We start from the raw sequence: 23,070 nt of genomic DNA, 5'->3' as shown, positions 1-23,070 counted from the left end.
CTGGAGTGAGGCGCAACACTTATTAATGCTGTCTAAGATTTGGACCAGGCAGTCAGAAGATGTGCCAAATGAATCACAACAGTGGGGCACGCTCTCTGATAAATTTGAGAATTTAGCTAGACATGTTATACGGAAGAGAAAAGTGTACCACCTTTTGTTGGTATAGTTTACATATGGCGCACGGCAACATCTTAAGCCATGCCCCTTTTTCTAAACCCTTTAGAAAAGGGTCTAGTGAGGCACAAACATTTTTTTTTTTTGTGCACATTTGCTTCATAAATCAGCCTAAAACTGGCTGCGCCAAATTTTGCCACATTTTACAAGGTCTAGGAAGAATCACATTAGTAAACCTGCCCCATGGAGTATAATTTTATTGCACTTATTTATGACGGACTCAAAATTGTTTTTATTTTGCCATGACTGTGGCTAAACCGTGCCATTTTGGTGCAAATCACTATAAAAAAAAGTTGTGCACATAGCATTGGACTAATTCTGCATTGCTGGAAGTGCAGCGCAAGTGTATCATGTCAATTCTCCTAAACTACTGCACCTTACTAAGTGACAGTCTACTGAAATCAGCATGCCTGTCACTACTTTATACTGCTCTCAGACAGGACAGCAGACATATCTGACAGATCACTCTACCTTTTATTTATTTTGTTTTGTTGGGTGGGTGTGGGGACCAGTGTGCCACCGTAAGGCCCTGCTCACATCACTTCTTTGCTTACATTTAGCGCGTACTTCGGGAAAGCTCCTGACGTACAAGCTACATATATCCATAGAGCTCCATTGTCAGATGGAGGCCAAACAGTGTCCTCCTAATGTCCTCTTGTCAGTATACATACTTTTATCTTTGCAGTAAACTAAATGTAATATATACTCCAACGCATTAAAAATAAATAAAAAAAAATTATATATATTTATTTATTTTTAAACATGGTCGCCTGCGGGTGGTGGATGCCACTGTCAGGGTATGTGCACACTGCTTATTTTCGGCTCTTTTTTTTGGCCGTAAACGCCCCAAAAAAATCAGAAGCAGAATGCCTCCAAACATCCGCCCATTGATTTCAAAGCGAAAACCAGCTGTCTGTTCCGAGGGGCCGTATTTTGACGTGGGAGTTTTGAAAAAAAACAAAAGTAGTACATGTCACTTCTTCAGACGTTTTTGTAGCAGTTTTTCCAGTATCTATAGAAAGACAGCTCCAAAAATGGCCATGAAAAACACGAGTTGCTAAAAAAAAACGGTTGAAAATCAGAAGCTGTTTTTCCTTGAAAACAGCTCCGTATTTTGAGAGTTTTTTTTAGTAAGCCTGTGTACATACCCTAACAGCCTACACTTTACAGACACGTCAAACATAGGTAAAAAAAAAAAAACATGATGTGAACAGGGCCAAATACAAGAACACCTCTACATCACAAAATCCAATATAGACCTGTCCCAATTTAAAAAATAAATGTTTTCTTTCAAACGCTGCCGTTTGTGGCACATTTCATCACATACGGTTTCAAGGATTCTTGGCTTAGTGACAAATATCACAAGGAGCTGCATGGACTGCGTGTTCAGATTAGGCTCATGGCAGTCCTTGCTGTACTGGACATGCATTGCTCCACAGAATAGTAGGTCCTGTACAGTCATGCTTTCTTCTCATATGGAATGACAACTGATCAATAGAAAGTATCACCTTTTGTAAACATTTGGGCCTCATGCACATGTAGCAGATTTGTTGCAGATTTTCCATCCTGATTTGCAAGCGGAAAATCTGCATCAGAAGGCTGTGGGGCAGGCAAGTGGATAAAAGAAAGAAAAAAATAGACTCATCCACATGCTGCTGAACATTGCACGGCTCCAAATTTGAGCACGACAACGGATTCAAGTACAATTTAATGCATAGAACTGATCTTAGCCAAGAGGGTTTGTGTTTCTGGAAGCCACCGCTGTAACATCAGACTTAGGCTATGTTCACACGGGGTATTTTGCAATTTGACGCGGAAACCGCGTCGCAAAACTCGGCAGAAACGGCCCGAGAACGCCTCCCATTGATTTCAATGGGAGGCGTCGGCGTCTTTTTCCCGCGAGCAGTAAAACTGCCTCGCGGGAAAAAGAAGCGACATGCCCTATCTTCGGGCGCTTCCGCCTCCGACCTCCCATTGATTTCAATGGGAGGCAGGAGAAAGCGTATATCTCGCTGTTTTATGCCCGCAGCGCTCAATGGCCGCGGGTGAAAAACGGCGCGATAATTGCCGCGAAAATCGGCGTGCAGGGAGAGGAATATCTGCCTCAAAGTTCCAAACGGAATTTTGAGGCAGATATTCCTCCCCCAAAATACTCCGTGTGAACATAGCCTTACATTGGAATGAAGCCTCTGCATATGTTTATTTATTTATTTAGAGTTTGCCTATTCTTTATTGCTTTTGTGTCTTTACCCTTGTATTTATGTAATGATGTTGCAGAAAACAAGTTCTGTTATCTGTATTGGAGAAACATGAGGTATCAAACGACTAACGAACTATGGAACAGGTAAAATCTAGATTGGAGCATATCCCAGCTACACACAGATACAAATCTACTGTACGGTTTCAGAATTTATAGAAATGTGTGATCAAGTCCGTCTTTAATAGTAAAACATGAGCCAAAAGAAGCAGGCAAAGTGTACAATTCAGCTGCTGCGAGACTACACGTTCCAGCCTGCCCCAATAGCTCGCGGCAGGTGATTGAGTTACCTGGGCCTGCAATAATTGATCCAATCTCCCCTCTGGTACCTCTGTTACCACAGCCGGCGCAAGTGTCTTAAATTTTATTCCATATCTCCATAGAAAACGAACATTTAAAAAGCAGAACAAGGAGCCTGGAATAAATACTAAGAAAACCACGTGTGGAAAGCGTAACATGTCTGCTCTATCACGGAGTATAAAAGTTTTTATCTGTAGCTCAAAACTGAACACATTGTCAAGACCTAACGTAATGATCTGTAGAATACCTGGCAGCAGCGCCATAAAACAGCTTATGACATAAAAACATTATAAATAGAAAAATCACGTCTTCTAATCAGTCCTCATAGTGACACATTGCCGGTCCGTGCATTGCACAACGTCAGTTCGCGGTAGCTCAGCATTGTGAGCACGCTTTCATTTAAAACATTTCATTGGCAGATGTATTGCACGAGCCGGCGCTAGCGTAGGTCCTGGTAGTGTCATGATAATAATCAATCTTCTATTGATAATCTAAAAAAATAAAAAAACAGACATGCCCAGCATCCACCGAATATTCACTTCACTTCATCTGCTGTGGCACGTGTATGTGGGAACGGTTCTGGGGTGGAACAGGCCTCGAGGTCCTCTGTGACGAAGGTGTGATGTAGAGCCTGCGAGGCAGATATGCGTCTTAGGGGGTTAAAGGCTAACATTTCCTGGAAACAAAAAGGAGACCTTGTCAGTATTTGCTATTCCATATGTTGTCCACCATTATTATTATGTCCATGTCCGCACATCGTATGAAACAGTAAAATAAATATTAGATATCTATCTCTCGGTTCACAGCAGAGCCCTACTTAAGGATTATTCCCCAACATATACCTCAGACTAAGTTGTGCTGTATCCCACTGTATGGACCCATATACTGCATGTATACTTTTTCTTCTTTTTTTAACCGTATACCTTTCTATGGAATAGCGTAGTCTACTACGATGTTCTATGCTGCCAAACAAAAGGTATTCCAATGCAGACCGGAACGGCGTATACCAAAAGGGCACATTTTTGGCATACGTCGGGTGAATAGGGGCTTATAGATTCTTTCTGCGTATGTGCTCGTAGCTTTCCTGGCACATAAGCCAAATGTAGGGTTCTGACAAGATGTGAACAGAGCCTAAAGTGTTGTTTTGTTTTTCTTTACACGGGACAATGATCGGTCGTTGAACGAGCAAATGATCATTCAACGGCTGATTGGGTGCGGCCATAAATGTGGTCTAGTCGGCAACACATCTCTCCGTGTAAAAGGGACGTGTAGTTGAGACGATACAAATGTATGGGGACGAATGATTATAGTAACGATCGTTTCTCCCCATACTTCCGAACATAGCTGCTTTTGAATGGACCAATCGAGCGTCTATCAACAAGCTGTATTGTCAATGGGCAGTAAACATCTGCCCATGTAAAACCACTTTAAGGCCTTATTCACACAGACATGTCAGTTTTGCGCGCGCTAAAAAAGCTGCGTTTTGCATGCGCAAAAGTTCAGTGTGGCATCTGTATATGTATATGTTTCGCACAGCCGGCATCATTATGACACACTGTTTTGATGTTACGACACCGTAAAGGAGGAGGGGCTTTTAGGTTTCCCTTCACTTCTTTACCAACTGTAGCGCGAATCACGAGCGCCACCCGGAAGTGCTTCCGTGTGCCGTGCGAGATTTGCACGCACCCATTGACTTCAATGGTTGTGTGCTGCACGAAACACGGGCAAGTATAGGACATGTCGTTAGTTTTACGCAGCGGACATACGCTGCGTGAAAATCACGACCTGTCAGAACGGCCCCATTGACTTACATAAGTCTGTGCGACGTGCGTGATTTCCACACACGTAGCACAGACATAATACACGTTCGTCTGAATAAAGCCTAAAAGTGGTTTTCCCATAATCAATATTTTTCCCCTACTCACAGGATAGGTAACAAAATATGTGATCGGATGGGGGGGGTCTGACCTGGAGTACGAGAACAGGCTTACCTGGCCGTCTGTGCACCCCTTATAAGTGGAGGGGTACTGTGCATCCTTAGCCACCCCCCATTAACTTTCTATGGGGTTGCCAGAGATAGCCGAGCGCCATCTCCAGCAGCCCCATAGAAAGTGAAGGGAGCAGTGGCCGTTTAGGTTGTGCCCGACGAATCGGTGTTAATCATTACAATATGTCCTTGTACTGTCATTAGTATCCAACCAGCTCTTAAGAAATTGTTGTATGGAGATCTTTGGATGTTGCAGATCAGATAAATGCTAATCTCTCCAGAGTCAAGCAGAGCAGCATGACACCGGATATATTACTGAAGGTGACATTATGCATTTGTGAGGAGAGCATTAACAAGCACAAAAAAAAGTGTTTTATCATGTTTGTGCTTAAAATCCTTATCCTTTAACCATTTGATAAACACATACCTAATGTAACTTATACTTCGAATGGATTAGTCCTTAAGGTGTTAATATCGGCCAGCCATAACTTCTGTTTTTACATTTAAAAGGAACAGTGTCATCACAAATTATTTTTTTATATGTTAAAGATGTTAGTGCTTTATTAAAAACGTTTATATTTATTTGTGTGTTTTACTTTTTCTTATTTTTACACTTTTTCTTCCCTATGGGGGCTGCCATTTTTTGTTCCATTTCTGTATGTGTCGATTAACGACACATACAGACATGGAATACGGCAGCCACAGTCCCATAGGGACTGCAAACGGCTCCCGTCCCATTCACTTGTGTGTACGGCGTCTGTGTGGGAACTGCGCATGCGCCGCTCCCACACAGTCCCATTTGAAATTGGCGCCGTCCGGCGCCATTTTCCTGTGGACCGGAAGTCGCGGCCGAACAGTAATATTACTACTTCCGGTCGCGGCTTCCGGACTTGTGCACTTGGACCAGCGGCAGCAGACGGAGCGGACGGGCCGGAGGGAGCCGCGGCGGCAGGAGCAGGTAAGAGATTTCAATGTATGTTCGTGTTTGTGTATGTTTACTACTGTATGTAAACCTACTACACTGTGTGTTAGCTCAAAAAATGGCGACACACAGTGTAGGAGGTTACACCGTTCAAACCCCTCGTTTATCCCGGCACTAGCCAGGATAAAGGAGGGGGGGATGCTGAGAGCTCACTAGAGCGAGGGCTTTTTACCCAATTTTGCAATGCTGCAATTTTGGGAAGAGCGCCATCTAGTGACCAGAAATGGGTAATATTATAAATTAGAATTAATTTATATTTCCTGACTCGTGAAAAAAATAAAAAAAATTTGAACAATGTTTAAATCACCCACACACTAAATGTTTAATTAAAAAAAAACAAAACATGTTTTTCTGGCAACACATTCCCTTTAATTTGTTATTTGAGGCCTTTCTTTTTTTAGTGGGACAAGTTGAAGATTTTTTAGGCGTCATTTTGAGGTACACAAGTTAGCATTGATCTGACAGGCATTATTTACGGACAGCCCTGAAGGCCTTTGTGGTTCCCCGTGCTAGAAAACTAATCTAAAAATGTTTTCTCGCGACTTTAAAATGTAATGACGTACATCCACACTGATCAGCTGAAAGACGGGGCCACAGCAAGGACTCCACCGCCTACATTGTTTATCAGGCACAGTTCTGTTCATTTGGTAGTGGTTGTGCGTGGTATTGTAGCTCCGTCCCATTCACTTAAATGTACGGAGCTACGACTAGTAAACTATAAAGGGAATGCAGCGCTCACCGGAGGGCTGCAGCCCCTTCAATCGGCTGATTGGTGTGGGTGCCAGTAGTCGGACCCCCAGATCGGATATTGATATACATCCTGAAAACCCCCTTTGTGCCACTTTTCCCAAGGACTTGGTCTATTAGGATGCAAATAGTCAATGCTAAAACAGGAAGTGGTGTAAATTAATTCTAAGTGTAAAGGAACCAAAAATATATTGCACAATACATGGCAGGGTGCATGAGAATTATCACACACATCAATACTTACTAGCAGAAGCTGAGCCCCCATGGTATCAATTTCAGGAACAAACTTCTCTGCTGGCTGCTGACTCCTTGGTGAGAAGGCTGAACGTGGCAGAGTGACGTCTTCTGGCCATTCTTCTTCGGACGGGAGTCCAATCATACTGCAAAAGAGGGACAATTGGGGAAGATACGGCATGAGCTACCTCCATTTTAGTACTTAATTCCACATTTTAACAAAATGTTAGTTAAAATTAAAAAGTTGAATAACTTTTTAGATACTTTGCCCTGTTGCCATGTGAGGCAACGTCTGTGTGCATGGGCACTTCAAGAAAAACTTCACTACTGAATGACATTTTACAATATTCCAGAGTTTAACGAATTTCACACACCCAGTGAGCGATACTCCATAGGATGTATTGCCTAAATATTAGAACTACAGTGAATTTTATCTCTCGTATGATTTATAAATTATGACTTGCCAGAGCTTGCCTAATTTAACCCCTTAAGGACACAGCCAATTTTTCCAAATCCGACATGTGTCACTTTATGTGGTAATAACTTTGGAACGCTTATATGTATCCAAGCGATTGATTTCTTGTGACACATTGTACTTTATGTTAGTGATAAAATTTGGTCGCTGTATTCAGTGTTTATTTGAAAATTCCGAGAAAATTTGCAAAAATGAGCATTTTTTGTAAATTTAAATGTATTTGCTTGTAAGGCAGATAGTAATACCACACAAAATAGTTACTAGTTAACATTAACCATACATCTACTTTATGTTGACGTCGTTATTTTATTTTTCTAGGACGTTACAAGGCTTATAACTTTAGCAGCAATTTCTCACATTGAAAAAATTGCCTTTTTGAAGTTTTCTTGACAGAGACCAGTTCAGTTCTGAAGTGACCTTGAGAGCCTTATATATTAGAAAGTCCCCATAAATCCCCCATTTTAAAAACGAGCCCCCTCAAAGCATCATTCAGAAAGTGTTTTAACCCTTTAGGCGCTTCACAGGAATTAAAGCAAAGTAGAGGGGAAATGTACAATTATTTATTTTGCCAAATTTCACTTGTAATTTTTCTCTGTAACACAGAAAGTTTTACCAAAGAAAACCAACTCAATATTTATTGCCCAGATTCTGCAGTTTAGTGAACTCCTCTGCGTGGGCACTGGCTCGATGCGCCACACACTATCCAAACTATACTCCCTACTGATCTCCCCATCTACCCTCTCCACGCCCACATATTTGCTACAGTGGGAAAGGGACTTGGGAATCACGTTTTCAGCGGAACAAATAGATAGGATATACACAACGACACACAAATCGTCCATGGCCAGCAGGTATCAGGAAGCGGGTGTTAAAATATTAACGTGCTGGTATAGGGTGCCTTCCAGATTACATGTCATGATTCCGGCGGCCTCACCGCTGTGCTGGAGATGTGGTGACCAGGTAGGAACGATACTACATGTCTTCTGGGATGGGTCCGCGGCTGACGGCATTTTGGTCAGAAGTGTGGCGTATCACCTCCAAATTGACTGACTTCCCGCTCCCGTGCACACCGGCCTTCTTCTTGCTTCATCTGTGCGAGGTTCCGCTGTATTTGTATCGTCGCTCGGTGGTCCGCCATCTGGTGAGCGCTGCCAGGGCCTGCATACCAGCGCTGTGGAGACAATCGGCTGCGCCATCGCTCAGCATGTGGTTCGATAAGATACAGGAGATCATGAGGATGGAGGATCTCACGGCATCTATGAGAGGTACTCACGCCAAGTTCATGAAGACCTGGTATCACTGGGTCAGGTTCCAATCTGTGGAATTCAGGAATATCGTAGCCTCTTGATGTGCTCTTCAGCCATGACACTTAACAAAGGAACTCGTCTCTTCCTTTCCCCCTTCTGTCATTCCTTTTTTCTCATCTCCTTTGTCAAACTTTCTTTTAAGTTTTGTTTCGCTGTGGGCCTTGATGCATGTCTGCAGGCTCAGGATGCAGGGGATTAGCCCCGATTAATGCCTGGCGATACCCTGCCTGTACATTTACCTTACAGGATGACCACATATACCGGCCTGCGTGCCGAAGTACCATATGGATGTGTATTTTTGACACTTATCGTGACATGTCTGTTTGTAAAATTGATAAATAAAAGAATTTATAAAAAAAAAAAAAAAAAAAAAAAAAAAGAATATGGCAATTGAAAATGTGCAGAGAGCCAGAACATTTTTTTTTTTTTCACTGGAGCGGTGTGAGGACTTATTTGCTGCGGGACAATCTATAGTTTATTTGTATCATTTTGGGGTACATGCGATTTTTTTCGTTTTTTGGCAAGCAAGGTGACCAAAAACCAGCGATTCAGAGAACGTTTGTTTTTTTTCTACTGCATTCACCAGGCACTATAAATGACAATTTTACTTTATTCTACGGGTCGGTACGATTACGGCGATACCATATGTATATCGTTTATGTTTTTCAGCGTCTGCACAATAAAATCACTTGATTCAAATAATAAAAAAAATGTTGTCGCCATATTCCGTCAAAAAAGCTGTGGGAGGGCTTGTTTTTTGCGGGACGGGCTGTAGTTTTTAATGGTATAATTTTGGGGTATATGCAACTTATAGATCACTCTTAATTCTGTTTTAGGAGGGGTAGTGACCAAAAAAACTGCAATTCTGGAATAGTTTAGATTTTTTACGGTGTTCACCATGCAGGTAAAATAGTATGATATTTTTATCGTTCGGGTCTTTACGGACGTGGTGATACCACGTGTGTACTTTTTTTTTTTTTCAACGTTTTCCGCTATAATAAAGACTTATGAAACTTTTAATTTTTTTTACAACATTTTTATTAACTTTACCACTTTTTTTTTGTCCCACTAGGGGACTTGAAGGCATAAAGCCCTGATCGGTATTGTAATATACTGCACTACCTACATATAGCACAGTGTGTTAGAGCTGTCAGCTACAGCAAACCTTTTAGGCTTCCGTAGTAGGCAGCCATTGTTAGGCCTCTGGTTGCCATAGCAGGGTGCCGATCGTTGCCATTAGCAACCATCGGGTGTGATCTGACCGCCTAGATGCAGAGATCACTTTTGATTGCCGCATCTAAGGGGTTAATCGGTCGGATCGGAGGCTAGCTCCGGTTCTGGCTGTTACAGCCAGCTCCATCACAGTTACGTTCTCGAGGAGCTGTGATTGGTCAGTCTGCTGTGACTGAACAATCACACCGATCGGAGACCGCTGTGATTAGTCCCCTGCCATCTTAATGTGCCGATCAACCGTCAAACAGTTAATGGCACAGTTTTGTCACGTTGTCCTTTGACAGGGTGACCGTTGTTAGCGAGGACGCACTGGTAAATCTCTGTGCCTTAAAGTACTGCAATACAGGACGTACTGGTGCCCTCAAGGGGTTAAAGGAACGCTCACCTCTGAAAAACCCCCTAAACGCCAATACGAATAGCTTAAAAGACGCAGATGCCGAATCTGTAAGTTTGATTCTTCTACTCACTTTTATCCCCTCCCTATAAGTGGGGGCATACGCTGCATACTGATAGCGAGTCCTCCCCATTTTATTATCGAGCTTAGTAGCCCTCTAGATGCATCAGCATATAGCGCATGACCAGTTTGTCGGCTTATAGCGATGAGATGCAAGTGAGTAGAAAGATATAAATTTAAGGACACTGATTCCGAACCAATTAAGTTATATACCGATTATTGTAGTTGGGACGGGGAGGGGGGAGTTTGGAGATGACAGATTTTCTTTAACATGATGAACTTAATCAGCCTTCTGAAGATATTGCGGTCATGTGACAGCTGTACAGAACACAGGTGAAGCACGGCAGACAAAATAGGACACATTTTAAATAACTTTACCATTTTTAAATCCTCAGCTCCCAGTGGGTTAAAGGGATTGTACGAGATTTAAAGAAATTAAACAAACTGCAGAAAATGAAAAAAAAAAAACAAAACAAAAAACACACACACATTACTCACCTGTTAAATTCCTCTTTTCCTGGTGATAAGACCTGCCATATATCCACGTGGCCGCTGCAGCCAATCACTGGTCTGTACAAGCCAGCATCAGCGATTGGCTGCAGCGTTGAATTTGATGTACAGCACGTTATTGATACAGGAAGTTAAACAGAGACCGGTAAGGACGACTGGAGCATCGTCGCTGGGGATTTAACAGGTGAGTAATATTTTTGTTTTGTTTTTTATAACATTTCCTGCAGTCATTTTAATTTCTAAGGCCCCATGCACATGACCGTGCCCGCAATTGCGGGCACGGCCGGCCGCCGACTGACAGCCGCATTTTCGGGCCGTGCTCCCACACAAAGTATGGGAGCACGGCCCGCAAAATGCAAAAGAACGGACATGTTCCATAATTTCCGGAACATTTCCACGGCACGGACATCCTTCCGTAGTGCTATGGAAAGGTGTCCACGTTCAATGAAAGCGAAACGGAGGTTTTTTACGGTCGTGTGCATGGGGCCTTACTCTCAGACAGCCCCTTTGACTCTGTCACCCCTGCTAAAAGAGCAATTTATTTTATGAAAAGGGTCATAACAGATCATCAAATGTGAATATTCCATGTATACTGACACCAAATTTTCTTACTGTTTTCAAGAGTATGCAAAACACAACCTACTCAAAAATCTTGCACAGCTGGTCGGCTTCCGAGTTCCCACAAAAGAGAGGTCTGTAGAAATAAAAACAGTTTTCAGCTTAGATAAGATGTATTAAATATCAACACTTAAGAGAATATTTTTCAGTTATGTAAGACTTAGGCCACTTATAATGTGGTGACAGAGCCTCTTTAACCCCTTCCCTCTTTAGCCACTTTTGACCTTCCTGACCAGCCTCATTTTTCAAATCTGACATGTTTCACTTTATGTGGTAATAACTCCGGAATGCTTTCACCTATCCAAGCGATTCTGAGATTGTTTTCTCGTGACACATTGGACTTTAAGTTACTGGCAAAATTTGCTCGATATGTTCAGTATTTAATTGTGAAAAACACCAAAATTTAGCGAAAAATTGCAAAAATTAGCATTTTTCTCAATTTAAATGTATCTGCTTGTAAGACAGGCAGTTATACCACACAAAATTGTTGCTAATTAACATCACCCATATGTCTACTTTAGATTGGCATCGTTTTTTGAACATCCTTTTATTTTTCTATGACATCACAAGGCTTAGAACGTTAGCAGCAATTTCTCACATTTTCAAGAAAATTTCAAAAGGCCATTTTTACAGGAGCCAGTTCAGTTGTGAAGTGGCTTTGAGGGCCTTATATATTAGAAACCCCCAAAAAGTCACCCCATTTTAAAAACTTCACCCCTCAAAGTATTCAAAACAGCATTTAGAAAATGTCTTAACCCTTTACACATTTCACAGGAATTAAAGCAAAGTAGAGGTGAAATTTACAAATTTCATATTTTTTTGCAGAAATAAATTTTTAATACAATTTTTTTTATAACACAGAAGGTTTTACCAGAGAAATGCAACTCAATATTTGTTGCCCAGTTTCTGCAGTTTTAGGAAATATCCCACATGTGGCCCTAGCGTGCTACTGGAATGAAGCACCGGCCTCAGAAGCAAAGGAACACATAGTGGATTTTGGGGCCTTATTTTTGTTAGAATAAATTTTAGGCACCATGTCAGGTTTGAAGGGCTCTTGCGGTGCCAAAACAGTCAAAATCCCCCAAAAGTGACCCCATCTGTGAAACTACACACCTCAAGGAAATTATCTAGGGGTACAGTGAGCATTTTGACCGCACAGGTTTTTTACAGAAATTATTGGAAGTAAGCCATGAAAATTAAAATCAACATTTTTTCCAAGAAAATGTAGGTTTAGCGATTTTTTTTCTCATTTCCACATGGACTAAAGGAGAAAAAGCACCGTAAAATTTGTAAAGCAATTTCTCCCAAGTAAAACAATACCCCACATGTGGTAATAAACGGTTGCTTGGAGACACGGCAGGGCTTAGAAGGGAAAGAGCGCTATTTGGCTTTTGGAGCTCAAGTTTAGCAGGAATGGTTTGCAGAGGCCAGGTCACATTTACAAAGCCCCTGAGGGGACAAAACAGTGGAAACCCCCCACAAGTGACACCATTTTGGAAACTACACCCATTGAGGAAATTATCTAGGGGTATAGTGAGCGTTTTGACCCAACAGGTTTTTTGCATAAATTATTGGAAGTAGGCCCTGAAAATGACAATCTAAATGTTTTCAAAGAAAATGTAGGTTTAGCTAATTTTTTCTCATTTCCACAAGGACTGAAGGAGAAAAAGCACCGTAAAATTTGTAAAGCAATATCTCCCGAGTAAAACAATACCACACATGTGGTAAACAACGGCTGTTTGGACACCCGGCAGGGCTTAGAAGGGAAAGAGCGCAATTTGGCTTTTGGAGATCACATTGAGCAGGAATGGTTTGCGGAGGCCAGGTCACATTTACAAAGCCCCTGAGGGGAAAAAACAATGAAAACGTCCAAAAAGTGACACCATTTAGGAAACGACACCTGTTGAGGAATTCATCTAGGGGTATAGTGAGCATTTTGACCCCACAGATGTTTCATAGAATTTATTAGAATTGGGCAGTGAAAATAAAAACAATCCTTTTTCTTCAATAAGACGTAGCTTTAGCTCAAATTTTTCATTTTCGCAACAAATTAAGGAAAAAAAAAAGAACCCAACATTTGTAAAGCAATTTTTCCCGAGTACGGCAATACCCCATATGTGGTCATAAACTGCTGTTTGGGCACACGGCAGGGCTCAGAAGGGAAGGACCGCCATTTGGAGTGCAGATGTTGCTGGATTGGTTTCTGGGCGCCTGTGGGCCCAAAACAGTGGAAACCCCCCAGAAGTGACCCGATTTTGGAAACTACACCCCTCAATGCATTTACCTAGGGGTGTAGTAAGCATTTTAACCCTGCAGGTGATTGGCAGAAATTGGTGTGCACTCGATGTTGCAGAGTGAAAATGGGATTTTTTTCCGTAGATATGCCAATATGTGGTGCCCAGCTTGTGCCACCATAACAAGACAGCTCTCTAATTATTATGCTGGGTTTCCTGGTCTTAGAAACACCCTACATGTGGCCCTAATCTCTTGCCTGGACATTCGACCAGGCTCAGGATTGAAAGCGTACCATGTAAAATTGAGGCCTAATTTGGCGATTTACAAAGTATTGGTTCACAATTGCAGAGGCTCTGATGTGAAATAATAAAAATAAACCCCTGAGAAGTGACCCCCATTATGGAAACTGCACCCCTCAAGGCATTTATTAAGGGGTGTAGTGAGCATTTTCACCCCACAGGTCTTTTCCATAAATGAATACGCTGTGGATGTGTGCAAATTCAAAATTTATATTTTTCCCTAGATATGCCATTCAGTGGCAAATATGTCGTGCCCAGCTTATGCCACTGGAGACACACACCCCAAAAATTGCTAAAACTGTTCCCCCGGGTATGACGGTGCCATATATGTGGAAGGAAACTGCTGTTTGGGGACGCTGTAGGGTTCAGATGGTAGGAAATGCCATTTGGCTTTTGGAGCGTGGATTTTGCTTGGTAGTAGTTTTGTTTGGAGTCTTACTGTTTCCGTTTATAATGTGGGGGCATATGTAAGCCGGGCGGAGTATATAAGGGGCATAGTCAGGTTGTATAATAATGGGGTAAAAAAATAAAATAAAATGATCCATAGACGTGTGTTACGCTGTGGAGCAATCCTTTCTGCACAGGCCGGTGTCGCACTGATATATGGCGTCCTTTCTTATCCCCCTTTTGGTCCACACTCCGCACCTTTGTAGTTTGGGGAATTTTGCTGGGAAGTGTTGTCCTGCTATAATACGGGCACCGTCGCTTCCAGCAGATATGTTTGGGCCCTGCCTTTCCTGGTTCCCTCATTTTAGGTCCTTGATAAATCGCCTCTTCAAACAGAAGAAATGTTCCCCTCGGGCACAACTGCATATTTTTTATTTCCTGACTTATTGGAGCCATAACTAATTTTATTTTTCATAGACGTAGCGGTATGAGGGCTGGTTTGTTGTGGGACGAGCTGTAGTTATTATTGGTACCATTTTGGGGTACATGCAACTTTTTGATCACCTTTTATCCTATTTTTTGGGATGCCAGGTAAACAAAAAAACGCAATTCTGGCACAGCTTTTTTCGTTTTTTTTTATACAGCGTTCACCATGCGTTATAAATTACATGTTAACTTTATTCTGCGGGTCCGTACGATTCCGGCGATACCTAATTTATAGAACTTTTTCATGTTTTACAACTTTTTGCACAATAAAATTACTTTTGTAAAAAGAATGTATTTTTTCAAGTTGTGAGAACCATAACTTTTTAATTTTTTTGTCGACGGAGTTGTGAGGGCTTGTTTTTTGCGGGACGAGCTATAGTTTTTATAGGTACCATTTTTGGATATGTGCAACTTTTTGATCACTTTTTATTCTAATATTTGTAGGGCAAAGTGACCAAAAAACAGAAACTCTGGTAACGTTTTTTACGTTTTTTTTTACGCTGTTCACCGCGTGCAATAAATAATATAATATTTTGATACCTCCGGTCGTTACGGTCGTGGCGATACCAAATACATATGGTTTATTATTATTTTTCAATAATAAAGGACTTGATTAGAGTAAAAGGGGGATTGTGTTTTATTTGATTACTTGAAACTTTTATTGTTTTCAAACTTTTATTTTTTGCACTTTTTTTTACACTTTCTCAAGTCCCACTAGGGGACTTGAAGGTCCAACGGTCAGATTTTTTTTTTTTCTAATACATTGCACTACCTATGTAGTGCAATGTATTAGATCTGTCAGTCATTCACTGACAGCAAGCCGATTAGGCTTCGCCTCCCGGCGGGGCCTAAATCGGCTTCCGTAATGGCAGAGCAGGAGACCATTGTGTCTCCTGTTGCCATAACAGCAGTCGCCAGTCCTGATTGCCTGTCAGGGCTGGCGATCTGCTAGTAACCGCTACGATGCAGCAATCGCTTTAGATTGCTGCATCGAAGGGGTTAATGGCAGGGATCGGAGCCAGCTCCGGTTCCTGCCGTTACAGGTGGATGTCAGCTGTACAGTACAGCTGACTTCCACCGCTGATGACGCCGGATCAGCTCCTGACCCAGCGCCATCTTGCCGGCAGCTACAGAAGCCGATCAGGCTCCGCCGCCGGGCGGATCTTGACCGGCTTCGGTGCTAGGCAGACCGGGAGGCCAGTATTAGGCCTCCGGTTGCCATTGCAGTCACCGGAACCCCGGCAATTTCATTACTGGGGTTCCGATGAGCTGCAAACACCTTAAGTGCAGCGATCGCGTTTGAGCGCTGCACTTAAGGGGTTAATGGCGGGGATCGAAGCTAATTTCGGTCCCCGCCGTTACAGCCGGATGTCAGCTGTAAGATACAGCTGAGATCCGGTGATGGAAGGCACCGGCTCAGCTTCTGAGCCGGTCCCAAACATTCGGCGTATAGGTACGTCAAGATGGGGGAAGTCAATGCTTTCCATGACGTACTTATACGGCAAATGTCGGGAAGGGGTTAAGGTATTTATCTAGGGGTATAGTTAGCATTTTGACCACACAGGTTTTTCGCTAAATATATTGGAATTAGTCTGTAAAAATTAAAATGTATTTTTTTTCTGAAACATAGAAATTTTTATTATTTACAAGGAATAACGAAGAAAATGCACCCCAACATTTGTAAAGCAATGTCTCCCGATTACGACAATACCCCATATGTGGTAATAAACTGCTGTTTGAACCCACAGCAGGGCTCAGAAGGGAAGGAGCGCCATTTGGATTTATGATTTTGTTGGAATGGTTTTCGGTGCCATGTCGCATTTGCAATGCACTGGAGGGACCAAAACAATGGAAACCCACCAAAAGTGACCCCACTTTGTAAAAACCTTCAAGGAATTTTTCTAGGGGTATAGTGAGCATTTACACCCCACGGGTCTTTTGCAGAGTTTATTAGAATTAGGGCGCGAAAATTAATATCACATTTTTTTCCACTAAAATGTTGCATTTTCTCATTTTTACAAGGGATAAAGGAGGAAAAAAACAACCATTTTTTATAAAGCAATTTCTCCCGAGTACGGAAATAGCCCACATGTGGTCAAAAGTTTTTTCATTAGAAATGTATTAACCCTTTCAGGACTGATCCATTTTTTGCTTTCATATTTTAGATTTTCACTCCCCGCTTTCCAAGAGCCATAACTTTTTTATTTTTCCATCAATAGAGCGGTGTGAGGGCTTATTTCTTGCGGGAGGAGCTGCAGTTTTTATTGGTAGCATTTTTTGGTACATAAAAAGTGATTCAAAAGTTGTATTACATTTTTTTTTTAGAGCGAATGTGACAAAAAAAATGCGATTTTGGCGGTTTCAATTATTACATTTTTTTAAGGTGTGCACTGTGCAAATTAAATAATGGTATATTGTCATAGTTCGGACTTTTACGGACGTAGCGATACCAATTTTGTTCATTTTTTTACATTACTTTAGAAGAAAAATGTGAAAAGGTGTTTTGTTTTTTTAACTTAAAAAAAATAATTCTCACTACTAATAACTATAATTCTTCTACACACTTTATTAATCGATCCCCTTAGGGGACTTGAGCCAGCGATCATTGGATCCCTGGTACAATACACTGCAATACTAATGTATTACAGTATACTGTTATTCTTACAGGCTTCTGTAACAGAGCGATCGCTGTACCTGTCCGTTAGTACCGAGGGGGCCTGCTGTAATACACAGCCGACACCCGCAGCGTATGGAGCGGGCTCAGCACGTGAGCCCGCTCCATACATCAACCGCCGCACCATGATGGGCAATTAAGTCATAGTGCGCAAAGGGGTTAATGCGCAGCGGATGGTTCAAAGTGAAAATTGCAATTTTCCACTGATACGCCATTTTAGTGCATAATATGTTGTGCCCAGTTTGTGCCACAGAAGACAAATACCTCATAAAACGTTAAGCGGGTTCTCTCGGGTATGGCGACGCCATATGTGTGGGCGCAAGCTGCTGCTTGGGCACACTGCAGGGCTCAGAAGGGAGGGAGCGCCATTTTGCTTTTGGAGCGCAGATTTTGCTTGGTAGTTTTTCTGTTTTGGGTTTCGCTGGTATTTCAGTTTATAATGTGGGGGGAATGTGTAATCAATGCGGAAATATATATGTTATCTGTGTGGAGTACATCAGGGCATAATAAGAGGGTATGATAATGCGGTAAATAAATAATAATTCATAGATATGTGGCCGGTGTCGCACTTATAAATGGCGCCCGATCTTATCCACTTTTGGAACACACTGCACATTTTGCATCGCCATATTCTGAAAGCCAGAACTTTTTTATTTTTTCACCACCGGAGCCGTGTGAGGGCTTATTTGTTGCGGGACAATCTGTAGTTTTCATTGGTACCATTTTGGGGTACATGCGATTTTTTTTTTATCACTTTTTATTCTTTTTTTTTTGCAATCCTGAGCAAAAAACAGGAATTCTTACACCGTTTTTTAGATTTTCTTTTTTGCGGCGCTCACCGTACGCTATAAATGACATTTTTACTTTATTCTGCGAGTTGGTACGGTTACGGCGACACCATATGTATATAGGTGCGGTCCTTTTTTTTTTAGCGTTTGCACAATAAAATGACTTATTTATAAAAAAAAAAAAATTTGTGTCCCCATATTCTGAGACATATAATTTTTTAGTCGAAAAAGCTGTGTAAGGGCTTGTTTTTTGCGGGACGGATAGAAGTTTTTATTGGTACTATTTTCGGGTACATGCGACTTTTTGATCACTTTTTATTCTTTATTTAGGGAGCGGTGGTGACCAAAAAAAAAATGGTTATTGTCGGTTTTTTATTGATTTTCTTTGGGGTGTTCATCGTGCTGGAAAAATAACATTACAGTTTTATAGTTGGGGTCGTTACGAACGCGGGGATGCCAAATGTGTGTACTTTAACGTGTTCATTTTTTTTCTATAATAAAAGTCTTATTATAGGGAAAAAAAGCATTTTGTGTTTATAGAACTTATAACTTTTATTTTTACACTTTTTTTAAAACATTTTTATAACTTTTTTACTTGTCCCACTAGGGGACACTTAGACTTGCAGCTTTGATCGCTGCTAGAGTACATTACACTACACACGTAGTGTAATGTACTCTGTCATTGTGACGTGACTGTCACACTGACAGGAAGCAGAGGAGGAACGGCCGGAGGCTGTTCCTCCGAGGCTTCCGTACATGGCAACCCGGATGTCATTATCTGACCTCCGATTGCCGTGACAAGCATCGGTAGCCCCCACGATCATTTCGTGGGAGCTGCCGATGTGCGTCAAACCACTTAAATGCGGCGACGGCAATCCGCTGTCCGGCGAGACTGATGTCTCAGCTGTCTAGGACAGCTGTCAGCGCGCGTCTGTCACTCTGTTTACACAGAGTGACAGTTTGAAATGCGGACGAAAATGAACGTCATGGTGCGGGAACTAGGAGCAGACCATGACGGGCATTAACCCTTTCAAGACCAAGGACGAAAATGAACAAGTGGACGTATTTCTACTTTAGACCAAGTGGGCTTTGTACAGGGGAGTGTATGACGCTGACCAATCAGCATCATGCACTTCTCTCCATTCATTTACACAGTGCAGAGGGATCCTGTTAGATCCATATGTGCGGTCTTATACTAACACATTAACAATACTGAAGTGTTTAGACAGTGAATAGACATTCCACGGGATGTCTATTCACAATCTCTGCACTTCGTTACTCTGTGGTAGTTACAGCAGAGCAAGCGTAATCTCGTTTTAACCTGTCATCTACAGTGTAATCTCGCGATATTACACTGTAGATGACAGGTTAAAACGAGATTACGCTTGCTCTGCTGTAACTACCACAGAGTAACGAAGTGCAGAGATTGTGAATAGACATCCCGTGGAATGTCTATTCACTGTCTAAACACTTCAGTATTGTTAATGTGTTAGTATAAGACAGCACATATGGATCTAAAAGGATCCCTATGCGCTGACTAAATGAATGGAGAGGAGTGCATGACGCTGATTGGTCAGCGTCATACACTCCTCTGTACAACGCCCACTTGGTCTAAAGTAAAAACACGCCCACTTGGGCATTAAGCAACTCATTAGCATAAATCTAAAATCGCTAATAAAGTGGTGAAAACAGATCGTTTTTTTTAAAATAAAAAGCACTGCTGTCTCCTACATTATAGCGCCGATCACATTATGTAGGAGACAGGGCACTTATAATGTGGTGACAGAGCCGCTTTAATGACCGGGCCTGAAAAGACCTCAATGACCAGCTAAATTTTTCTGTTTTTGCCTCTGCCTTTCAGCAGCCATAAATTTTTTCATTGACGTGGCTGTATGAGACCTTGTTTTATGCGAGAGAAATAGTATTTTTTTTCTCCACTGTCCGGGGGTAAAAAATAAAAACATTTATGCCGTGAATATAGGAAAAAGCGATTCTCTGCATGGTTTTTCTTGTTTCTTTTTTTTATCCCATTCATGTTTCATGCTAAATAACCCATTCGATTAATTCTTCAGGTTATTACGGTCGTATAGATACCGAATATGTGTAGGTTTTTGTTATATAGTGTAGGGGCAATAAAATATATTTTATGCAAAATAATGACTTATTTTTTTTGTTACATTTTTTTTTTTTTTTTTAATCCCATTAAGGGATAACATTATTTATAACTTTATTTTTTACTTGTAATATATTGGCATACTCCTGTATGCGAATACATTACACTGTATCACTATGACACATAGTGAGCCCTAACAGCAGGCAAACTGAGCAGACAGCCCTGGGGTCCTTTGTAAGTCCCTGAACTATTCAAATAGAACATTTATTCCATAAGGAAACTGTCTTTCCAAAAAAATGGAATAAAAAAAAAAGTTATGGGTTTCAAAATATGGCAACACAGAATAATTTTTTTTTAACAAATGGTTTTGATTTTGGAAAATTGGTAAAACAAAACCAACAAAAATCCCATAATATAAATTTGGTATCATAATGTTCAAATTGTCCCGTGCACAATAAAGTTAACATCTCATTTTTAGCGCAGGTTGAATGCCGTAAAAGACGAAAACCATGGAAGAATTTCAGTTTTTAAAGGTTTCTCATTACATTTACCCTTTCCCCTCCCAGGATGTATCTCATACGTCCTGGCAGGTAGGCACTTCAGTAGCGAAGGACATATTGGATAAAATCCTTGCTCCATTTAGTGGATATAAAAATATTGCAGCAAAAAAATTTAATCTGGCTGCGACGAGTGAACACAGCCTAAGGCCCCATGCACACGACACTGGGTTTTTACGGTCCGCAAATACGGATCTGCCAGCTACGGATACACATCTGTAGCCATCTGCAATTGCGGAAGCGACCATAGAATTCATTTTGTGGATCATTTTTTAAGGCACGAACACATCTGTAAATATACTGAAAGGTTTCCGTGGCAAATAGAAATGAATGGGTCCGCAATTTCATTCGTAATTATGGATGCATAATTACATATGAAAACTAGTATACCTATAGAATCCCCAATTTAATTTGCATGCAAAAATTGGTTGTGGGGGTGTGGCTAGGCGCACAGCGGGAGCAGTCGCATGGTTCGATAGCTCTGCACTGAACCCATGTCCTAATCATCCTGCAGACATTATACCTGGGCCAAATTTACTTGGTAGCGGCACTGAAGTATCTGGCGATACAAGGAGGAAGGTATGGGACCTACGCATGGACAATCGGCGGCTGAAAAGCTCCAGGAATATCCTAGGGGAGAGGGGCAAGATAGCGGCCGCTCCCCTCTGCCTCCGCGTGCTCGCGGGTCTGATGGCGCGGCTAAGTCTGCAGCTGCAGGCGCTTCAACAGCGGGAGAGACTGCACCCACCCTACAGGAAGTCTCTGAGACGTTACTCCAAGCCATCTCGTCCTGCAAAACTTTTGACCAGCAAGCTGGAAGAGGTCAGAATTGATATAGGCCTGCTTAGGCAGGATATGCATAATCTGCGTGAGAGATTGACACATGCTGAGGAACGTATATCGGGTGTGGAAGATAGGGTGGCCCCTGTACCGGAGGCGATTGCGGCATTAGAGACTGCGGCTGAACTCTGGAAGCAAAAATCCGACGATTTAGAAAACCGGCTGCGCCGGAATAACCTCAGAATCCTAGTCTTACATGACAAGGTGGAGGGCCAGAATCCGATTGAATTCATATTAAAATGGCTGCATGATTTATTTCCGGATGCGTTTTTTTCTGCTGCGTTTGCTGTGGAGCGGGCACACAGAGTCCCGGCAAGACCGCTACCGCCGGGTGCACCTCCTAGGCCCATGCTGGCGCGTCTCTTAACCTCTTCCCGCGCTGCTCCGCAATAGTACGTCCTGCAGAGGGGTTAGTTCCCGCATCCAGCCGTACTATTGCGGAGTAGTTCCCGGCGCACACTGTCCTAACGGACAGTGTCCGGGAACAGGGAGGTCAGCTGTCCCTGACAGCTGACACTCCAGCCTTGCCTGTCAGCGGACCATCGCCGCCGATTTCGGCAATTAACCCCATAAATGCGGCGACGGATTGCCGTCGCCGCATTTAAGGGGTTTGAAGCACATCGGCAGCCCCCACGAAGTGATCGTGGGGGCTACCGATGCTTGTCACGGCAATCGAAGGTCAGACAATGACCTCCGGGTTGCCATGTACGGAAGCCTCGGAGGAGCAGCCTCCACCGGTCCCCCGAGGCTTCCTGTCAGTGTGACTGTCACGTCACAATGACAGTTAGAGTACATTACACTACGTGTGTAGTGTAATGTACTCTAGCAGCGATCAAAGCTGCAAGACTAAGTGTCCCCTAGTGGGACAAGTGAAAAAAGTAAAAAAAAAAAATGAATAAAAATGTGTTTTAAAAAAAGTGTAAAAATAAGAGTTATAAGTTATATAAACAAGCACTGATATTTTTTTCCTATAAGTCATTCATTATAGGAAAAAAATGAACACGTTAAAAAAAGTACACATTTTTGGTATCCCCGCGTTCGTAACGACCCCAACTATAAAACTATAATGTTATTTTTCCCGCACGATGAACACCCCAAAAAAAAACTACACCAGAATCGCTATTTTTTGGTCACCACCGCTCCCAAAATAGAGAATAAAAAGTGATCAAAAAGTCGCATGTACCCGAAAATAATACAGATAAAAACTACAACCCATCCCGCAAAAAACAAGCCCTTACACAGCTTTTTTGACTGAAAAATAAAAAAAAGTTACGGCTCTCAGAATATGGTGACACAGAAAATAAATTTTATAAAAAAGTGATTTTATTGAGCAAACGCTGCAAAACGTAAAAAAACCCTATATACATATGGTATCGCCGTAATCGTACCGACCCGCAGAATAAAATATAATGG

General features: G+C 42.0%; 1 protein-coding gene across 2 annotated transcripts in view; it reads right to left on the bottom strand.

The window, feature by feature from the left end:
* Positions 1-2,331: 2,331 nt before the first annotated feature.
* CDK4 (cyclin dependent kinase 4) overlaps positions 2,332-23,070 on the bottom strand; it is a 94,752-nt gene continuing 74,013 nt past the window's right edge. For both annotated transcript variants that reach the window (XM_075851957.1, XM_075851958.1), the window contains exons 6-8: positions 11,304-11,354; positions 6,692-6,827; positions 2,332-3,407 (exon numbers count right to left, since the gene is read on the bottom strand). In XM_075851957.1, the coding sequence (XP_075708072.1) occupies positions 3,267-3,407; positions 6,692-6,827; positions 11,304-11,354 (328 nt within the window). In that variant the 3' untranslated portion in view covers positions 2,332-3,266. The remainder of the gene's footprint in view (positions 3,408-6,691; positions 6,828-11,303; positions 11,355-23,070) is intronic.

This window comes from Rhinoderma darwinii, chromosome 2 (genome assembly GCF_050947455.1).
Source record: "Rhinoderma darwinii isolate aRhiDar2 chromosome 2, aRhiDar2.hap1, whole genome shotgun sequence".
Lineage (NCBI taxonomy): Eukaryota > Metazoa > Chordata > Amphibia > Anura > Rhinodermatidae > Rhinoderma > Rhinoderma darwinii.
Note: the sequence above shows the minus strand (reverse complement) of the source record. Positions and strands in the feature narration are given on the sequence as shown.